This window comes from Bufo gargarizans, chromosome 5 (assembly GCF_014858855.1).
Source record: "Bufo gargarizans isolate SCDJY-AF-19 chromosome 5, ASM1485885v1, whole genome shotgun sequence".
Lineage (NCBI taxonomy): Eukaryota > Metazoa > Chordata > Amphibia > Anura > Bufonidae > Bufo > Bufo gargarizans.
Genome location: NC_058084.1, coordinates 106,063,030 through 106,085,190, shown reverse-complemented (window position 1 = coordinate 106,085,190; position 22,161 = coordinate 106,063,030). Strand labels below are relative to the sequence as shown.

Here is a 22,161-nt window from a genome sequence, read left to right as displayed (position 1 = left end):
TAAACTGATTTCCTCCAAGGGCAGTGCGTATTCCACCTGCAGGCCCAGACGGAATGGCACGTACAATCACAGAATGGCATGAACATATATGGGATCACACGACGGGTATAAAACATACACAGATAATAAAAGTTATGAGAATTGTTGTCCAGCACCTGAAGGGGTTAATTGTGCTGATCACGGCCCCCTGTAAGAGATCGGGTGCTGCCAGGCAGCAGGGGGCAGTCATGTACACAGTTTATTGTATATTCTAACTAGAAGCGTCCCCATCACTATGGGAACGCCTCTGTGTTAGAATATACTGTCGGATCTGAGTTTTCACAAAGTGAAAACTCATCTCTGAAAAAGCTTTTATGCAGACGGATCTTCAGATCCGTCTGTATGAAAGTAACCTATGGCCTCGGATCACGGACACGGATGCCAATCTTGTGTGCATCCGTGTTCTTTCACGGACCCATTGACTTGAATGGGTCCGTAAACCGTTGTCCGTCAAAAAAATAGGACAGGTCATATTTTTTTGACGGACAGGATACACGGATCACGGTCTCGGCTGCAAAACGGTGCATTTTCCGATTTTTCCACGGACCCATTGAAAGTCAATGGGTCCGCGAAAAAAAACGGAAAGCGGCGCAACGGCCACGGATGCACACAACGGTCGTGTGCATGAGGCCTAAAGGGAATCTCTCAAAGATGTGCCCTGCTGGATCCTAGAAAAATGTTATTTCCTGTCGGTTTGATGTATACAAATGTGCAGTACTCCACGTTTTTGTATCCAGCAGAGTCTATTAAAAAAATGCATATGTTAACGTAAATGTTTTTCTACCATGGAACTGTATGGTGAACGGACGCCACTGTACGGCATCAGTCTGAGGCATCTGTTAACGCATACATTTTTGGTATGCATTAAATAGATGGCAAAAATAGGATGTGAACCCAGCCCTAGTGTCAGAATAAGCACCAGTACACAGCGGAGCAGCGGGGCGGAGAATGGAGGCCGCCATGTACTGACAGAGAGCTACCTGGTCCTGGTGGTCAGGGGTGAGAACTGTGTTTCCCAAGCATCATTTATCTACTGGGAAATACAGGACACAGTATAATACAATAGAATATATATAATATGAAGATATTAGCCCTACCCCTGAATGATAATACAATTAGATCATCATTTATTATATAGAAATACTTGTTAGGTGCATTTCTGACACAGATTGTGGAGCAAAAGTCCTTAGCACCGCAATCTGCATATTTTTCCCGCTCATGCCAGGTCTAAAAAAGGATGGCGTGGGCAGGGAAAGGGATACGGTTATGGCCATCCAGATATTGGATACCACCACCATACATTGACTGGATAACACCTCTGCACAGTGACCGGATAACACTGCCATACCGTGACCGAATAAAAGAGTATGAGAGGGCACAGTACAGGGAATGACTAGGGGCATTGCACAGGGTATGGTAAGAGGGCACAATGCAGGGTATATACTGTCCTCATACACGTTAGCACGGTGTGTAATCTGACATGTAGCTAAACCTTTTTGTCCTCTGAGAGAAAAGAGACTGTTCCGCTTTAAGGTTCTCTTTATTGCTCGTAGACTGACAGGAAAGGTGAAACTACAGAATAAAACAGTAGTATTTAGAACATAAATACCATGGTACATGGCATAAAACACAGATTAACCTGCTATACATTCAGTATATGATATAATACAATGAAAGTAATGACACAGATAGTGCTCTTACCGACTATGCTCAAAAACAGGCTGAATAACAGATGATGTGACAGGAAAACCAGTGAGAGAGCATGATTGCTGAGACATAAGATGGTGGCTGTTTGCTGTACCAGCACAAGACTAGCAAGAACCAGGAACTACCCACAATGCACTGGGACTCCCATAATGCATAGAGAAAAACAGGCTGGGTGAAATACCTAAACTCATCAATAGATGGTGCTGTTACGACACAATGTAATGCAAATGAATTACAACAGTTAAAATGCCATGTCAACTGATAAAGAGACAGAAACAACTGGAACTGAATCTGGGGACAGAACACTCCCCGCTTGACGTCAACCGACGTCACTATTGTATTCTTTTGGTGCAAACAGTAGAACGAGTTCTCCTACTGGTCTGAGGAACAATTTGGTCTCTCCCTGTCTCCGTATTTTCAATTCTACTTTGCGTACAATTCCGTCCTTACTTGGGAATGTCTTAGTCACAAGTAGGGATGAGCGAACTCGAACTGTATAGTTCGGGTTCGTACCGAATTTTGGGGTGTCCGTGACACGGACCCGAACCCGGACATTTTCGTAAAAGTCCGGGTTCGGGTTCGGTGTTCGTCGCTTTCTTCGCGCTTTTGTGACGCTTTCTTGGCGCTTTTTGAAAGGCTGCAAAGCAGCCAATCAACAAGCGTCATACTACTTGCCCCAAGAGGCCATCACAGCCATGCCTACTATTGGCATGGCTGTGATTGGCCAGAGCACCATGTGACCCAGCCTCTATTTAAGCTGGAGTCACATAGCGCCGCCCGTCACTCTGCTCTGATTAGCGTAGGGAGAGGTTGCGGCTGCGACAGTAGGGCGAGATTAGGCAGATTAACTCCTCCAAAGGACTTGATTAACTGATCGATCTGCAGCTGTGGATCATTGAGCTGCTGATCCTCAATTGCTCACTGTTTTTAGGCTGCACAGACCGTTTGTCAGTCTCATTTTTCTGGGGTGATCGGCGGCCATTTTGTGTCTTGTGGTGCGCCAGCACAAGCTGCGACCAAGTGCATTTAACCCTCAATGGTGTGGTTGTTTTTTGGCTAAAGCCTACATCAGGGTGAAGCTGTCACACCAAGTGCATTTAACCAGCAATAGTCTGTTCATTTTTTGGCCATATACAAAATCAGGGGCAAGCTGCGCCTGTCACCAAGTGCATTTAACCCTCAATGGTGTGGTTGTTTTTTGGCTAAAGCCTACATCAGGGTGAAGCTGTCACACCAAGTGCATTTAACCAGCAATAGTCTGTTCATTTTTTGGCCATATACAAAATCAGGGGCAAGCTGCGCCTGTCACCAAGTGCATTTAACCCTCAATGGTGTGGTTGTTTTTTGGCTAAAGCCTACATCAGGGTGAAGCTGTCACACCAAGTGCATTTAACCAGCAATAGTCTGTTCATTTTTTGGCCATATACAAAATCAGGGGCAAGCTGCGCCTGTCACCAAGTGCATTTAACCCTCAATGGTGTGGTTGTTTTTTGGCTAAAGCCTACATCAGGGTGAAGCTGTCACACCAAGTGCATTTAACCAGCAATAGTCTGTTCATTTTTTGGCCATATCCCAGTCTAATTCTGTCACTAAATCCATACCGGTCACCCAGCGCCTAAATACTAGGCCTCAAATTTATATCCAGCTAAATCTGTCCCTAGTGCTGTAGCTGGGCGAGTTATTTAGTGTCCGTTCAAGCACATTTCTTGTTCTGGGTTGAAATACAATTCCCAATTTAGCAATTTCATAATTTAGTGGTTCCTGCTATATCAGAGCTATTTGAAATCTATCCCAAAAAGGGTATATAATATTGAAGGTGCACATTGGGTCATTCAGAATAACTTCACACACACCCGCTACTGTGTATTTCCAAGTCTAATTCTGTCACTAAACCCATACCTGTCACCCAGCGCCTAAATACTAGGCCTCAAATTTAAATCCCTCTAAATCTCTCGTTACCCACCGCTGTACTGTTGTTGCTGGGCAAGATATTTAGTGTCCGTCAAAGCACATTTTTTGTTCTGGGTTGAAGTACAATTCCCAATTTAGCAATTTCATAATTTAGTGGTTTCTGCTATATCAGAGCTATTTGAAATCTATCCCTAAAAGGGTATATAATATTGAAGGTGCACATAGGGTCATTCAGAATAACTTCACACACACGCTTCTGTGCATTTCCAAGTCTAATTCTGTCACTAAATCCATACCGGTGACCCAGCGCCTAAATACTAGGCCTCAAATTTAAATCCCTCTAAATCTCTCGTTACCCACCACTGTACTGTTGTTGCTGGGCAAGATATTTAGTGTCCGTCAAAGCACATTTTTTGTTCTGGGTTGAAGTACAATTCCCAATTTAGCAATTTCATAATTTAGTGGTTTCTGCTATATCAGAGCTATTTGAAATCTATCCCTAAAAGGGTATATAATATTGAAGGTGCACATAGGGTCATTCAGAATAACTTCACACACACGCTTCTGTGCATTTCCAAGTCTAATTCTGTCACTAAATCCATACCGGTGACCCAGCGCCTAAATACTAGGCCTCAAATTTAAATCCCTCTAAATCTCTCGTTACCCACCGCTGTACTGTTGTTGCTGGGCAAGATATTTAGTGTCCGTCAAAGCACATTTTTTGTTCTGGGTTGAAGTACAATTCCCAATTTAGCAATTTCATAATTTAGTGGTTCCTGCTATATCAGAGCTATTTGAAATCTATCCCAAAAAGGGTATATAATATTGAAGGTGCACATTGGGTCATTCAGAATAACTTCACACACACCCGCTACTGTGTATTTCCAAGTCTAATTCTGTCACTAAACCCATACCTGTCACCCAGCGCCTAAATACTAGGCCTCAAATTTAAATCCCTCTAAATCTCTCGTTACCGCTGTACTGTTGTAGCTGGGAAAGTTATTTAGTGCCCGTCAAAGCACATTTTTTGTTCTGGGTTGAAGTACAATTCCCAATTTAGCAATTTCATAATTTAGTGGTTCCTGCTATATCAGAGCTATTTGAAATCTATCCCTAAAAGGGTATATAATATTCAAGGTGCACATTGGGTCATTCAGAATAACTTCACACACACGCTTCTGTGCATTTCCAAGTCTAATTCTGTCACTAAATCCATACCGGTCACCCAGCGCCTAAATACTAGGCCTCAAATTTAAATCCCTCTAAATCTCTCGTTACCGCTGTACTGTTGTAGCTGGGAAAGTTATTTAGTGCCCGTCAAAGCACATTTTTTGTTCTGGGTTGAAGTACAATTCCCAATTTAGCAATTTCATAATTTAGTGGTTCCTGCTATATCAGAGCTATTTGAAATCTATCCCAAAAAGGGTATATAATATTCAAGGTGCACATTGGGTCATTCAGAATAACTTCACACACACGCTTCTGTGCATTTCCAAGTCTAATTCTGTCACTAAATCCATACCGGTCACCCAGCGCCTAAATACTAGGCCTCAAATTTATATCCCGCTGAATTTGAATACAATACATTGGGCCAAATAATATATTTGTTGTTGTGGTGAACCATAACAATGAGAAAAACATCTAGTAAGGGACGCGGACGTGGACATGGTCGTGGTGGTGTTAGTGGACCCTCTGGTGCTGGGAGAGGACGTGGCCGTTCTGCCACATCCACACGTCCTAGTGTACCAACTACCTCAGGTCCCAGTAGCCGCCAGAATTTACAGCGATATATGGTGGGGCCCAATGCCGTTCTAAGGATGGTAAGGCCTGAGCAGGTACAGGCATTAGTCAATTGGGTGGCCGACAGTGGATCCAGCACGTTCACATTATCTCCCACCCAGTCTTCTGCAGAAAGCGCACAGATGGCGCCTGAAAACCAACCCCATCAGTCTGTCACATCACCCCCATGCATACCAGGGAAACTGTCTCAGCCTCAAGTTATGCAGCAGTCTCTTATGCTGTTTGAAGACTCCGCTGGCAGGGTTTCCCAAGGGCATCCACCTAGCCCTTCCCCAGCGGTGAAAGACATAGAATGCACTGACGCACAACCACTTATGTTTCCTGATGATGAGGACATGGGAATACCACCTCAGCATGTCTCTGATGATGACGAAACACAGGTGCCAACTGCTGCGTCTTTCTGCAGTGTGCAGACTGAACAGGAGGTCAGGGATCAAGACTGGGTGGAAGACGATGCAGGGGACGATGAGGTCCTAGACCCCACATGGAATGAAGGTCGTGCCACTGACTTTCACAGTTCGGAGGAAGAGGCAGTGGTGAGACCGAGCCAACAGCGTAGCAAAAGAGGGAGCAGTGGGCAAAAGCAGAACACCCGCCGCCAAGAGACTCCGCCTGCTACTGACCGCCGCCATCTGGGACCGAGCACCCCAAAGGCAGCTTCAAGGAGTTCCCTGGCATGGCACTTCTTCAAACAATGTGCTGACGACAAGACCCGAGTGGTTTGCACGCTGTGCCATCAGAGCCTGAAGCGAGGCATTAACGTTCTGAACCTGAGCACAACCTGCATGACCAGGCACCTGCATGCAAAGCATGAACTGCAGTGGAGTAAACACCTTAAAACCAAGGAAGTCACTCAGGCTCCCCCTGCTACCTCTTCTGCTGCTGCCGCCTCGGCCTCTTCTGCTGCTGCCGCCTCGGCCTCTTCCTCCGCCTCTGGAGGAACGTTGGCACCTGCCGCCCAGCAAACAGGGGATGTACCACCAACACCACCACCACCACCTCCGTCACCAAGCGTCTCAACCATGTCACACGCCAGCGTTCAGCTCTCCATCTCACAAACATTTGATAGAAAGCGTAAATTCCCACCTAGCCACCCTCGATCCCTGGCCCTGAATGCCAGCATTTCTAAACTACTGGCCTATGAAATGCTGTCATTTAGGCTGGTGGACACAGACAGCTTCAAACAGCTCATGTCGCTTGCTGTCCCACAGTATGTTGTTCCCAGCCGGCACTACTTCTCCAAGAGAGCCGTGCCTTCCCTGCACAACCAAGTATCCGATAAAATCAAGTGTGCACTGCGCAACGCCATCTGTAGCAAGGTCCACCTAACCACAGATACGTGGACCAGTAAGCACGGCCAGGGACGCTATATCTCCCTAACTGCACACTGGGTAAATGTAGTGGCAGCTGGGCCCCAGGCGGAGAGCTGTTTGGCGCACGTCCTGCCGCCGCCAAGGATCGCAGGGCAACATTCTTTGCCTCCTGTTGCCACCTCCTCCTTCTCGGCTTCCTCCTCCTCTTCTTCCACCTGCTCATCCAGTCAGCCACACACCTTCACCACCAACTTCAGCACAGCCCGGGGTAAACGTCAGCAGGCCATTCTGAAACTCATATGTTTGGGGGACAGGCCCCACACCGCACAGGAGTTGTGGCGGGGTATTGAACAACAGACCGACGAGTGGTTGCTGCCGGTGAGCCTCAAGCCCGGCCTGGTGGTGTGTGATAATGGGCGAAATCTCGTTGCAGCTCTGGGACTAGCCAATTTGACGCACATCCCTTGCTTGGCGCATGTGCTGAATTTGGTGGTGCAGAAGTTCATTCACAACTACCCCGACATGTCAGAGCTGCTGCATAAAGTGCGGGCCGTCTGTTCGCGCTTCCGGCGTTCACATCCTGCCGCTGCTCGCCTGTCTGCGCTACAGCGTAACTTCGGCCTTCCCGCTCACCGCCTCATATGCGACGTGCCCACCAGGTGGAACTCCACCTTGCACATGCTGGACAGACTGTGCGAGCAGCAGCAGGCCATAGTGGAGTTTCAGCTGCAGCACGCACGGGTCAGTCGCACTACAGAACAGCACCACTTCACCACCAATGACTGGGCCTCCATGCGAGACCTGTGTGCCCTGTTGCGCTGTTTCGAGTACTCCACCAACATGGCCAGTGGCGATGACACCGTTATCAGCGTTACAATACCACTTCTATGTCTCCTTGAGAAAACACTTAGGGCGATGATGGAACAGGAGGTGGCCCAGGAGGAGGAGGAGGAGGATGAGGAAGAGGGGTCATTTTTAGCACTTTCAGGCCAGTCTCTTCGAAGTGACTCAGAGGGAGGTTTTTTGCAACAGCAGAGGCCAGGTACAAATGTGGCCAGCCAGGGCCCACTACTGGAGGACGAGGAGGACGAGGATGAGGAGGAGGTGGAGGAGGATGAGGATGAAGCATGGTCACAGCGGGGTGGCACCCAACGCAGCTCGGGTCCATCACTGGTGCGTGGCTGGGGGGAAAGGCAGGACGATGACGATACGCCTCCCACAGAGGACAGCTTGTCCTTACCCCTGGGCAGCCTGGCACACATGAGCGACTACATGCTGCAGTGCCTGCGCAACGACAGCAGAGTTGCCCACATTTTAACCTGTGCGGACTACTGGGTTGCCACCCTGCTGGATCCACGCTACAAAGACAATGTGCCCACCTTACTTCCTGCACTGGAGCGTGATAGGAAGATGCGCGAGTACAAGCGCACGTTGGTAGACGCGCTACTGAGAGCATTCCCAAATGTCACAGGGGAACAAGTGGAAGCCCAAGGCCAAGGCAGAGGAGGAGCAAGAGGTCGCCAAGGCAGCTGTGTCACGGCCAGCTCCTCTGAGGGCAGGGTTAGCATGGCAGAGATGTGGAAAACTTTTGTCAACACGCCACAGCTAACTGCACCACCACCTGATACGCAACGTGTTAGCAGGAGGCAACATTTCACTAACATGGTGGAACAGTACGTGTGCACACCCCTCCACGTACTGACTGATGGTTCGGCCCCATTCAACTTCTGGGTCTCTAAATTGTCCACGTGGCCAGAGCTAGCCTTTTATGCCTTGGAGGTGCTGGCCTGCCCGGCAGCCAGCGTTTTGTCTGAACGTGTATTCAGCACGGCAGGGGGCGTCATTACAGACAAACGCAGCCGCCTGTCTACAGCCAATGTGGACAAGCTGACGTTCATAAAAATGAACCAGGCATGGATCCCACAGGACCTGTCCGTCCCTTGTCCAGATTAGACATTAACTACCTCCCCATAACCATATATTATTGGACTCCAGGGCACTTCCTCATTCAATCCTATTTTTATTTTCATTTTACCATTATATTGCGATGCTACCCAAAGTTGAATGAACCTCTCCTCTGCCTGTGTGCTAGGCCTAAATATATGCCAATGGACTGTTGCAGTGGTGGCTGACATGAAGCCTGATTCTCTGCTATGACATGCAGACTAATTCTCTGCTGACATGAAGCCAGATTGTCTGTTACGGGACCTCTCTGCTCTGCCTGTGTGCTAGGCCTAAATATATGCCAATGGACTGTTGCAGTGGTGGGTGACGTGAAGCCTCATTCTCTGCTATGACATGCAGACTGATTCTCTGCTGTCATGAAGCCAGATTGTCTGTTACGGGACCTCTCTGCTCTGCCTGTGTGCTAGGCCTAAATATATGCCAATGGACTGTTGCAGTGGTGGGTGACGTGAAGCCTCATTCTCTGCTATGACATGCAGACTAATTCTCTGCTGACATGAAGACAGATTCTCTGTTACGGGACCTCTCTCCTCTGCCTGTGTGTGTGCTGGGCCTAAATATATGCCAATGGACTGTTGCAGTGGTGGCTGACGTGAAGCCTCATTCTCTGCTATGACATGCAGACTGATTCTCTGCTGACATGAAGCCAGATTCTCTGTTACGGGACCTCTCTCCTCTGCCTGTGTGTGTGCTGGGCCTAAATATATGCCAATGGACTGTTGCAGTGGTGGCTGACGTGAAGCCTCATTCTCTGCTATGACATGCAGACTGATTCTCTGCTGACATGAAGCCAGATTCTCTGTTACGGGACCTCTCTCCTCTGCCTGTGTGTGTGCTGGGCCTAAATATATGCCAATGGACTGTTGCAGTGGTGGCTGACGTGAAGCCTCATTCTCTGCTATGACATGCAGACTGATTCTCTGCTGACATGAAGCCAGATTCTCTGTTACGGGACCTCTCTCCTCTGCCTGTGTGTGTGCTGGGCCTAAATATATGCCAATGGACTGTTGCAGTGGTGGCTGACGTGAAGCCTCATTCTCTGCTATGACATGCAGACTGATTCTCTGCTGACATGAAGCCAGATTCTCTGTTACGGGACCTCTCTCCTCTGCCTGTGTGCTAGGCCTAAATATATGCCAATGGACTGTTGCAGTGGTGGCTGACGTGAAGCCTCATTCTCTGCTATGACATGCAGACTAATTCTCTGCTGACATGAAGACAGATTCTCTGTTACGGGACCTCTCTCCTCTGCCTGGGTGCCGGGGCCTAAATATCTGAGAATGGACTGTTCCAGTGGTGGGTGACGGGAAGCCAGATTCTCTGCTATGGAACCTCTCTCCAATTGATTTTGGTTAATTTTTATTTATTTAATTTTTATTTTAATTAATTTCCCTATCCACATTTGTTTGCAGGGGATTTACCTACATGTTGCTGCCTTTTGCAGCCCTCTAGCCCTTTCCTGGGCTGTTTTACAGCCGTTTTAGTGCCGAAAAGTTCGGGTCCCCATTGACTTCAATGGGGTTCGGGTTCGGGACGAAGTTCGGATCGGGTTCGGATCCCGAACCCGAACATTTCCGGGATGTTCGGCCGAACTTCTCGAACCCGAACATCCAGGTGTTCGCTCAACTCTAGTCACAAGTCCTAACGGCCACTCGTTTCTCCGTGACTGGCAGTCTTTCATTAGGACTACATCGCCAGTCTGGAGGTTAGGCTTGTTGGTTTGCCACTTTCTCCTCGGTTGAAGAGTGGGAATGTATTGCTTTTTCCACTTGTCCCAGAACGAGTTTGAGAGACTCTGTACTTGTCTCCATCGATTTTTGTAAAGATCTTTGGAATTGAATTCTCCAGATGGAGCACAAATTTGTTCAGTCTTTTGGGTAAGCAGTGTGGCGGGTGTGAGAACTGTTGGGTCATCAGGATCGCTAGAAATCGGGGTTAGCGGTCTGGCATTTATGATAGCCGATACTTCTGCCATGAAGGTAGTCAGGCTTTCATGAGTCAGCTTTGAAGATCCTTCTTGTAAGAAGATTGAGTCGAGGATTCTCCGTGCGATGCCTATCATCCTCTCCCAAGCACCTCCCATGTGAGAAGAGTGTGGTGGGTTGAAGGTCCAAGTACATCCTCGTTCACTGAGGTATCTTTCTATGTTGTTAACATCCAAGTTGGAAGAGAGTTGTAGTTCTCTTGCTGCTCCGACAAAGTTTGTGCCTCGGTCAGAACGAATGTGTTTGACAGGTCCTCTAATGGCAATGAAACGTCGGAAAGCATTAATGAAACAGGAAGTATCCATAGATTCAATTACTTCAATATGGACAGCTCTGATGGACAGACAGGTGAACATAATCGCCCAACGTTTCCCGTGCGCACGGCCTCCCCTGGTTTGTCGGACAACCACAGGCCAAGGTCCAAACACGTCTAGGCCAACATTGGTGAAGGGTGGATCCATACTTAGTCGGTCATACGGGAGGTTTGCCATCTTCGGTGCCTGTGACATACCACGGCGTTTCCGACAGGTAACACATTTAAATATGAATCTGCATACACATCTTTTAGCTCCAACTATCCACATTCCGGCTGCTCTTAGAGCTCCTTCAGTAAACAGACGACCTTGGTGCTTTGTCTGTTCGTGGTAATGTTGCACGAGCAGAGTAGCTATATGATGCTGTCCAGGAACTATCACAGGATGTTTCTCTGCTAGGCCTACATCGGCTTCCATAAGGCGTCCACCTACCCTTAAGAGCCCTTCTTCATCGATCACTGGGTCTAGTTTCCTTAAAACACTACCTTTAGGCACGGGTCTTTGGCTGACGACACAGTCGATTTCCGTAGCATAGGTTTCATGCTGTACAGCCTGGATAATTACATTTTTTGACCGCTCTAGATCGAGAGCTGTGTAGACATGTTTACAATGATGCCAACCTCTACAGATATCTTTATCTGCCGATTAGGTTGCTTTGTACGACCGAGCAATGTGGGTCAGGCAAGTGATGGCACGGACAAGAGATCTCCAAGTAGAGAACCTACTGAATCTGTGGGATTTCAGGTGGTGGTCCAGAGTCTCCGTATGTAACACAGATACCTGAGGACGTATCTCAACATCAGCATGGGGGTCTACTAGTTCAAACATGGGCAGGTACCAGCGCTCTTCCGAGTCTCGAAGTACAGGTGCTAGCTCTGCATGACCATTCCGGAATATCTTTTCCATGAAGGTAAAGAAGTGATCTCTCATCTCAGGTTTGCTTCTTAGGTTGTGCCTGAGAGAGACAATTCGCTTGAAAACTTGCTCTCTATTGTTGGGTAAGCGTTGTCTTTGAGGTTTAAAGGGTAGAGGTGCAACCCAGCTTCTTGTTTCGTCCTGCACCATTCCCTGCTCCATTATATCTAGGAACAGTCTATCTTCGAATGACATCGCTATACGATTGTCTTCTTTAGTCTTGCGGAAGACTGTGGATCCCAGGTGGTCTTGATTGGCATCCCAGACGAAGTCATCGTAGGTGGGACCTGCAAAGGTACCTGGTGATGAAGTGCTTTGAGGCAGTTCCTTGATGAAGAAGTGATTTTCGCATGGTTGGAGAAGAGATGGGCGTCCATTCTCAAGTGTACTGGTAAGCATGCTGTAGACAGTTGTTGGTTTGTGTACACCTCCCAAACAGACTTCTCCTACAATGACCCATCCTAGGTCTAGTCTCTGGGCGTATGGAGCGTTGTGAGGTCCATTAATCTGCTCTCTAACCTTGTGGACCTGTAGGATATCCCTCCCGAGGAGTAATACTATCTGAGCCTCAGGATCAAGGTTCGGGATCAGGTGTCCTATACGCTTCAGGTGAGGCTGATGCGCTGCCACTTCTGGCGTGGGTATCTCGGACCTGTTGTCAGGAATCTGGTTACATTCCAGTATAGTTGGTAAAGGCAGACGCACTTGACCATCACTGGACTCAACTATGTAGCCTCTTGCCCTTCTTCCGGCTGTTTCCACAGTACCAGCACAAGTTCTTAGAGAGTAGGGGGCACCGGGTCCTTTGATGTCGAAGCTATCAAAGAAGGCAGACTTCGCTAACGACCTGTTGCTTTGATCGTCTAGAATTGCATACACTTTGATGGCTTTGCTTCGGTCGTCTGCTGGGTAAACCTTCACTAGGGAGATTTTAGAGCAGGATCTGCCTCCTCTGAGGTCTCTGCAAACCTCTGTACATTTAGAAGTAACTGCCAAAGTGTCAGTATTTGTGTCCTTCAGCTCCCCGCTTTGCTCTTGGGTTTTGGATGAAGCCCATGATGGTGGCCCAGGGTGTAGAGCTGTGTTATGGTTTGAGCTGTCACATTCGGCACACTTTGCACTAACCTCACAGTCCCTGGCGAAGTGCGAAGTTGACGAGCAGCATTTAAAACAGATGTTGTTCTCCTTGAGGAAGGTCTTGCGGTCTTCCACTGACTTTTCTCTGAAGGTTCTGCACTTAAGTAGAGAATGAGGCTTCCTGTGTAAGGGACACTGTCTGGTCGGGTCTTTGGGTTTGTCTCCTCCTTGATAGGAGCTGAACTCTTTATGGACTGCACCTGTGGAAGAAACGTTAGTTTTGTGGACCTCCACCGTTGCCCTACGAGGTTTACTGAGTGAGGTGGTGGCACATGACATCATGAAATCAAAGCTAGGATCATTTCTGATTTTTGCTTGTTCAGAGACAAAATCTACAAACACATTAAATGGAGGAAATGGTACATTGTAAGTCTGTTTATACTGAGAACCATACATGACCCACTTCTCTTGCAAGTTGTATGGGAGCTTCTGAACTATGGGATTCACACCTCTAGCAGTGTCAAGAAATGTCAATCCCACCAGATCCCCTTCTGCCTTTGCTACACTCAGTTCCATTAATAAGTCACTTAACTCTCTAAGCTTTGAATAGCCTTTGTTCACTATTTTAGGAAAGTCCTCAATTCTCTTAAATAAGGCGCTTTCTATGACCTCTGCTGCGCCATAAACCTCATTAAGTCTCTCCCAGACCCTTTTTAGACTAATGTCTGGATAATTTACATTGATGTCTCTAATCCTTCTAGCGTGTTCGGCGGACTCACTTCCCAGCCATTTTACCAGGAGATCCAGTTCTTCACTACAAGACAGACCTAAGTCTCTGATGGCATTTTGGAAGGAAGCTCGCCAAGCTCTATAGTTCTCAGCATGGTCGCTGAACTTTACAAGTCCCTTGTTGACCAGCTCACGTCGAGCAAGGAACCTGGCAAAGTCCGTTGTGGCTTGATTGGCGCTGGAACCGGCTGGTGGTGTGTTGTCAGAGTGAATGTGTGGTGCATGGCCATACCTGTTGGAAGTCTCTGGCTTAATCCTGTCTGTGTAATACCGTTCTGAAGCAAAGGGCATCTCTCTTAGCAGGGGCAGATTTCTGATTCTCTGTTCTGGAGAGAAGTTGTTGTAGGCAGTTTCACTCTGATGTGTATTCTCTAGTCTGCTGCAAGGAGACCGATAGTCGACTTTCTGATGATCCAAATAAGCAGGTAGGCTTGGCTTGTCAACAAACCGCTTTGTATTAAGCTGTGGATCTGGGTCGTCGTCCGACTTGGAATGTTGATAGACATATTGTAAGGTACGCTGTTCTGGATCTTGGTATTCAACTTCTGGATGGACATTGCTGCGATGACTCTTGGTTTCCTGAAGTTCCGTGGCTTCTAGATACTCTGCTTCCGCTATGGCAGCTGCTGTCTCTTTATCTGCGGCCAGTTTTTCTAGAGAAGCTTCAAGTTGCGCTTTCTCTAGCTTTATCTGCACCTCTTGTTCTATGAAGCTGGCTTTTGCCTTTGCTGCTTCTGCTTTGGCGCGGGCAATGGCGGCAGCTTCTCTGATCGATGTCCTATTAGAGCCACTTATCTGAGACCTTGTCTTAATGGAAGATGCTCGACTAATAGACATGTTGCGACTGTTAGGAGACTGCTGCGATATCCGTAAGTAGGCTCTGCGTGGATAATGGCGGGCTCCGTATAGTCAGATATTCGGTGCGACTGTTAGAAGACTGTTGCGATATCCGTATGCAGGCTCCACGTGGATAATGGCGGCTCCGTTAGTCTGATCTTCAGAGCTTGTTCTCAGCAGTCATTTCACTGCTGTCTTTGGCAGTTGTTCACTGAGCTTGTTCTCAGCAGTCGTTTCACTATACTGTCCTCATACACGTTAGCACGGTGTGTAATCTGACATGTAGCTAAACCTTTTTGTCCTCTGAGAGAAAAGAGACTGTTCCGCTTTAAGGTTCTCTTTATTGCTCGTAGACTGACAGGAAAGGTGAAACTACAGAATAAAACAGTAGTATTTAGAACATAAATACCATGGTACATGGCATAAAACACAGATTAACCTGCTATACATTCAGTATATGATATAATACAATGATAGTAATGACACAGATAGTGCTCTTACCGACTATGCTCAAAAACAGGCTGAATAACAGATGATGTGACAGGAAAACCAGTGAGAGAGCATGATTGCTGAGACATAAGATGGTGGCTGTTTGCTGTACCAGCACAAGACTAGCAAGAACCAGGAACTACCCACAATGCACTGGGACTCCCATAATGCATAGAGAAAAACAGGCTGGGTGAAATACCTAAACTCATCAATAGATGGTGCTGTTACGACACAATGTAATGCAAATGAATTACAACAGTTAAAATGCCATGTCAACTGATAAAGAGACAGAAACAACTGGAACTGAATCTGGGGACAGAACAGGGTATAAGGGGGCACAGTATGGGGTGAGGAGCACAGTACAGGGTGGGGGGCACAGTCACATGACCCTGTGACATTAGAAGGGCCTTATGGTGAATGCGGTTCATACGCCACCGAATGAGAGGCAGAGAAGTGAGACAAGGGTGTGATTATGTGGCTAGAGATAAAAAATGGAACTGTCGGACAGTACAGGCCTAAAAAATTAGCCAATAGGCATTCACCTGACAGCAAAGAACTTTGGATTCTGTGGCTGGAGGTACGTTAGGCGTTCACAGGATAAATATGTAACTGTCGGCCAGTACAGGCCCCAAAAATTAGGCATTCAGCAGACATAAAAGGCCTTTTATGCTGCTGTATTTACCTAAGACAGGGACCATGATTTGTTCTGGGTGGTGGCGGATATCTGTGGGCTGTCATGAGCAAATTCAATCAAACGTGGTCGACTCGACACGTGTTGAATTCCACTGAGATCAATGCTTCATTCATTTTTAGAAAGTAGTCCACACTGTCGTGAGCTAGACGAGTGCGCTTATCGGTCATGATCCCCCCTGCTGTGCTAAAGGTCCTTTCGGACATGACACTGGACGAGGGGCATACCAACAGTTCCATGGCAAATTGTGCCAGCTCTGGCCACAGGTCAAGCCTGCATACCCAGTAGTCCAGGGGTTTATTGCTTCTCAGAGCGTCCACATCGGCCGTTAACCCCATGTAGTCGGACACCTGTAGGTCTACGCATTCCAGAGGACGGCTGTCGATGGGTTGACTGCAAGAATGATCTCATGTCCGAAGTCACCAACACATCTTCAAACCGCCCTCTTCTTACATGCGCTGTTGGATTGGTACCCGCAACTGTTTCTCTGTGAGTGGAAATTTCTTTGCCAGCGCCCGCAAAAGCAGAATGCAGCATTTCTCAAAGCAAGGCCTGGAAGTGCTGCATTCTGACAGCCCTCTGTGATAGTGGTAACATTTCCGCCATTTTGTGTTTATACCGGGGGTCTAAGTACGTTGCCACCCAGTACTGGTCCTTGCCCTTTATGCTTTTTATACGGGGGTCCCTCTTTAAACACTGAAGCACGAAGGCCCCCATTTGCACTAAACTGGAAGCGGGGGAGTGGCCTGGCTCCTGCTCATCATCCAGGATAATGTCGTCCTCGTTCTCCTCCCCCCTGTCACGGTGGGGAAAACCCCCCACCGTACAATGTCAGGAATAATGCGGAAGCAGCTAGGCCAGGATGCCGGATTAAGAGAGCAGGTCACCTCCTAAAGCGTCCCTAATCCTCACCCTAACGCCTCACCGTATGAGTGGACCTGGATGGTAGGACGGATCATACCAGGATACCTTTGGCCTAGTGATGAGCGGCAGGTGCCATATTCGATTTCGACGAAATTCGCGAATATTCAATAGAATATTCGTTTTATATTCGTCGAAATCGAATATTCGTCATTATTCTAGTTATCGCGAATAATATGCGATTTAAAAAATCGCATATGCGATTTTTTTAATTTTATTTTTTTTTTAAACTTAAAGGCTACTCTCCTATTGAAATCGCAAATGCGATTAATATAACACGAAATAATCGCATTTGCGATTTCAACGTAATTCTCAAATCCGACAGTACATTCTAGTATATGGAGACGTTACAATGGTGATGGGGACGCTCCATGAGCACGGAATATAGCAGGGATCAGCAACCTTCGGCACTCCAGCTGTGGTGCAACTACAACTCCCAGCATGCACACCTCCATGGCTGTTCTCAGGACTCCCAAAGAAGTGAATGGAGCATGCTGGGAGTCGTAGTTTGACAACAGCTGGAGTGCCGGAGGTTGCTGATCCCTGGAATATAGCATTACTAAGGTGAAATCGCAAATGCGATTATTTCGTGTTATATTAATCGCATTTGCGATTATCTATTTTTTATTTTATTTTTTACTATGGTTGGCTTCAATGGTAGAATTAGCGAATATGACGAATATATTCGTTATATTCCACAAAACGAATATACGAATGTATTCGTCATATTCCACAAAACGAAGATAACGAAGTATTCTGCGTCTCAGTTATATCTACCTATTCATCAACTTCGCTAATTCTAGCAATCATATAGGAAAGTTGACTATAGAGACAGCTAAGTATAATTCGCTATGCGATTATATGACTGCTTTTTTTTTTATATAAATAGAATAATTATAATACCTGATAATTATTATAATCTATTTATATAAAAAAGCAAAGTAATATAATCGCATAGCGAATTAAACTTAGCTGTCTCTATAGTAAACTTTCCTATATGATTGCTAGAATTAGCGAAGTTGATGAATAGGTAGATATAACTGAGATGCAGAATACTTCGTTATCTTCGTTTTGTGGAATATAACGAATATATTCGTATATTCGTTTTGTGGAATATAACGAATATATTCGTCATATTCGCTAATTCTACCATTGAAGCCAACCATAGTAAAAAAAAAAAAAAAAAAAAAAATCGCAAATGCGATTAATATAACACGAAATAATCGCATTTGCGATTTTAACTTAGTAATGCTATATTCCAGGGATCAGCAACCTCCGGCACTCCAGCTGTTGTCAAACTACGACTCCCAGCATGCTCTATTCACTTCTTTGGGAGTCCTGAGAACAGCCATGGAGGTGTGCATGCTGGGAGTTGTAGTTGCACTACAGCTGGAGTGCCGAAGGTTGCTGATCCCTGCTATATTCCATGCTCATGGAGCGTCCCCATTTCCATGGGAACGTCTCCATATACTAGAATGTACTGTCGGATTTGAGAATTACATTGAAATCGCAAATGCGATTATTTCGTGTTATATTAATCGCATTTGCGATTTATTTTTATTTTTTTACTATGGTTGGCTTCAATGGTAGAATTAGCGAATATGACGAATATATTCGTTATATTCCACAAAACGAATATACGAATATATTCGTTATATTCCACAAAACGAAGATAACGAAGTATTCTGCATCTCAGTTGTATCTACCTATTCATCAACTTCGCTAATTCTAGCAATCATATAGGAAAGTTTACTATAGAGACAGCTAAGTTTAATTCGCTATGCGATTATATTACTTAGCTTTTTTATATAAATAGATTATAATAATTATCAGGTATTATAATTATTCTATTTATATAAAAAAAAAGCAGTCATATAATCGCATAGCGAATTATACTTAGCTGTCTCTATAGTCAACTTTCCTATATGATTGCTAGAATTAGCGAAGTTGATGAATAGGTAGATACAACTGAGACGCAGAATACTTCGTTATCTTCGTTTTGTGGAATATGACGAATACATTCGTATATTCGTTTTGTGGAATATAACGAATATATTCGTCATATTCGCTAATTCTACCATTGAAGCCAACCATAGTAAAAATGCGATTAATATAACACGAAATAATCGCATTTGCGATTTTAACTTAGTAATGCTATATTCCATGCTCATGGGAACGTCTCCATATACTAGAATGTACTGTCGGATTTGAGAATTACGTTGAAATCGCAAATGCGATTATTTCGTGTTATATTAATCGCAATTGCGATTTCAACGTAATTCTCAAATCCGACAGTACATTCTAGTATATGGAGACGTTCCCATGGAGATGGGGACGCTCCATGAGCACGGAAGGCGGCAGAAGTGGCAACGGGCACTGACTGGAGCAGCCAGGAAGCCAGGAATCCAAAGGACAGGTAAGAACAACTTTAGGGAAGTGGGAAAGGAAAAAATATAACAATTAAAAAAAAACAAAAAAAAAACAACGAATATTCGAAATATTGAATTTATAGCACTATATTCGAAATATTCGCGAATTAGCGAAGTGCCGATATTTGCGAAAAAAATTCGCTATTCGAATATTCGCGCTCAACACTACTTTGGCCCTGAGCCACCCTGATATTCCCTCTCATAGGAGCAGGGGAGAGACGACCTGTTCTTCTCAAATGGCCTAGCTGCAGGGAAAAGTGGAAGACTGAATACAGCAACAGAGTCGGCAGGTAAGAACAAGACAACACGCTTACCTGCCGCTGCCACCACGTACAGGAGCCCACACACCAAATAGGACACTGTACAAACAACACACACACACATACACAGGTATCCAGCACAGCAGATACTGCCTGGACCCCATGCCGTAAGGTGCACGCAAGCCCCAGACAGCGCTGCATACAGGCTTATGGTTCACCCCTCTGGGAAACCAGCCCCCTTCCAGAGGTAGACAAGGGAATGTCTAGCATACATGCTGGACAACACAAACAACACACCAGACATGTATCAACAAACTAGAGAAAACAACAAACCCCGAAATCAAACCCTCACCAAACAGATAAGGTAGGGAAAGGACAATGAGAAGACAGAGGGAACACATCGCAGATGACATCAGTGTTCAACAAGGTGGCTCTCAATGACTGGGCAGATGGAATAGCCACAGAATGGAGCATTGCTTCCAGCCCAAAGCAAGGCTAGAGCACAACTCACCTCCAAGCTATAGGCAAAGGCTAAATAGCCAGAAGAGACCACACTCTGATCTAACCAAGTCAGGATATTAACCCCACGCACACTACACAGCAGGGAGACACAACTTATAGGGGAAGTGCACGTGCAAACTACACGTTGCCACAGGCAACGAGTCTACACGGCAACTGTGTCACAGTCAAACACCAATATGACCGTGACACTGTAACAATACAGCCTGGACCGCAGCGGCTCCCTGTGACGATACGCTGGCTTGCGCTCCAGCGTGGAACGCAGTGGCCGCCGGGCCTTCTGTGACTCCGCCCACTTACCATTCAGCCCTTAAATTGAAGACAGGTGCTAAGCAGGGTGTTCCACTAATGGAGTGCGCACCCTGCTAGCTCCATGGTATCTGAAGACTCTGTCCACATATCCAAACCTGGATGCCTAACTACATCGTGAAGGACTGTCTACCTTCTTGCCACTGGCTTTCTAGCCAGGACCAACTAACCGCAAGTATATGCCTGTTACCTGCTCTGATTAATGTCCTGGAACTCAGAGTGAACCTACTGCATAGTGTATACTAAACTGTGGACATGCTATACTAACTCTGAACCTACTGCATAGTATATACCAAACTGTGGACATGCTATACAAACTCTGAACCTACTGCATAGTATATATCAAACTGTGGACATGCTATACTAACTCTGAACCTACTGCATAGTATATATCAAACTGTGGACATGCTATACAAACTCTGAACCTACTGCATAGTGTATACTAAACTATGGACATGCTATATTAACTCTGAACCTATGGCATACTATATACTAAACTGAGGGCATGCTATATACTAACCTTGAACCTATGGCATACTATATACTAAACTGTGCACAAGCTTATACTAACTCGTGACTCCTGTAATTCTGAGAGTCCCTCCTTACCATCAGTAAAACTAATTAGATGGATAGCGGTAAATTATTTTGTTACCCCAAACTCTCCGCCTAAGACTGAGAGTGACCGCGAATCCCACAGCCAAACACAAGGGTGGTGGGATAATAGTGGATGTCCATTGCTTCCGCAGTTGAGATCCTAACTGATCAACTAGGTGCGTTACAGACACCCCCAGCCACGGACAAAACCAGGGATCCCAGAAAAGTTTAAAGCATGCTCTTCTTGCCCCTTCTCACCCCGGCACCATCCTCCTCTGACTCCTCTTCAGACTCCTGTTGTTGACTTGTCTCAGATGGAGTAGAGTTCAGAGAAGAGCTACTAAACTGGTACATGGATTGCAGGATAAAACTTACCAGGAAAGATTAAAGGACCTTAACATGTATAGCTTGGAAGAAAGACGAGACAGAGGGGATATGAGAGAAACTTTTAAATACATAAAGGGAATCAACAAGGTAAAAGAGGAGAGAATATTTAAAAGAAGAAAAACTGCTACAAGAGGACATAGTTTTAAATTAGCGGGGCAAAGGTTTAATAGTAATATCAGGAAGTATTACTTTACTGAGAGAGTAGTGGATGCATGGAATAGCCTTCCTGCAGAAGTGGTAGCTGCAAATACAGTGGAGGAGTTTAAGCATGCATGGGATAGGCATAAGGCCATCCTTCATATAAGATAGGACCAGGGGCTATCCATAGTATTTAGTATATTGGGCAGACTAGATGGGCCAAATGGTTCTTATCTGCCGACACATTCTATGTCTATGTTTCTATGAGTAGCCCCCCCTGGGAATTCATCGAGCATTGCAACTTCCTCATCTTCCTGCTCCTGCACCTCGATGGCTTGATCAATGACACAACGCAATGCACGCTCCAGAAAGAAGGCTTAAGGTACAATGTCACTGATGGCGCCCTGGCTGCGACTGACCAGTTTGGTGATCTCATCAAATGGCCGCAGAAGTCTGCATGCATTGCGCATGAGCAGCCACTGGCGCAGTGAAAAAAAAACAAGCTCCCCAGAACCTGTGCTGCCGCAGAGTTCATACAGGTAGTCGTTAACTGCACGTTTCTGCTGGAGCAGCCTATCAAGCATATACAAGGTGGAGTTCCATTGCGTCGGGCAGTCACAAATGATATGTCTAATGGGCAGGTGGTGTCGCCACTGAATGGCAGCAAGGTGAGTCATGGCCATGTTAGATCTTCTAAAATGGCCAGAGATTTTCCTGGCCTGCCACAAGATGTCCAGGACCTCGGGATATTTGGCAACAAATCACTGCACGA

General features: G+C 46.2%; 1 protein-coding gene across 1 annotated transcript; it reads right to left on the bottom strand.

Moving 5' to 3' along the window:
• Positions 1-1,958: 1,958 nt before the first annotated feature.
• On the bottom strand, positions 1,959-11,221 carry LOC122939550. Its single transcript, XM_044295618.1, has 2 exons — positions 10,374-11,221; positions 1,959-2,217 (listed from the first exon to the last, which is right to left on the bottom strand). The coding sequence occupies exons 1-2, from the start codon at positions 11,209-11,211 to the stop codon at positions 2,066-2,068; spliced, it is 990 nt and encodes a 329-aa protein (XP_044151553.1). The 5' UTR covers positions 11,212-11,221; the 3' UTR covers positions 1,959-2,065.
• Between the last annotated feature and the right edge of the window lie 10,940 nt (positions 11,222-22,161).

Coding starts and splice junctions, on each gene's coding strand:
- LOC122939550 (XM_044295618.1), bottom strand. CDS start 11,211: ATGGCAAACCTCCCGTATGACCGACTAAGTATGGATCCACCCTTCACC. Junction 2,218..10,373: donor AAACGAGTGGCCGTTAGGAC/TTGTGACTAGAG, acceptor GCTCATCCCTAC/TTGTGACTAAGACATTCCCA.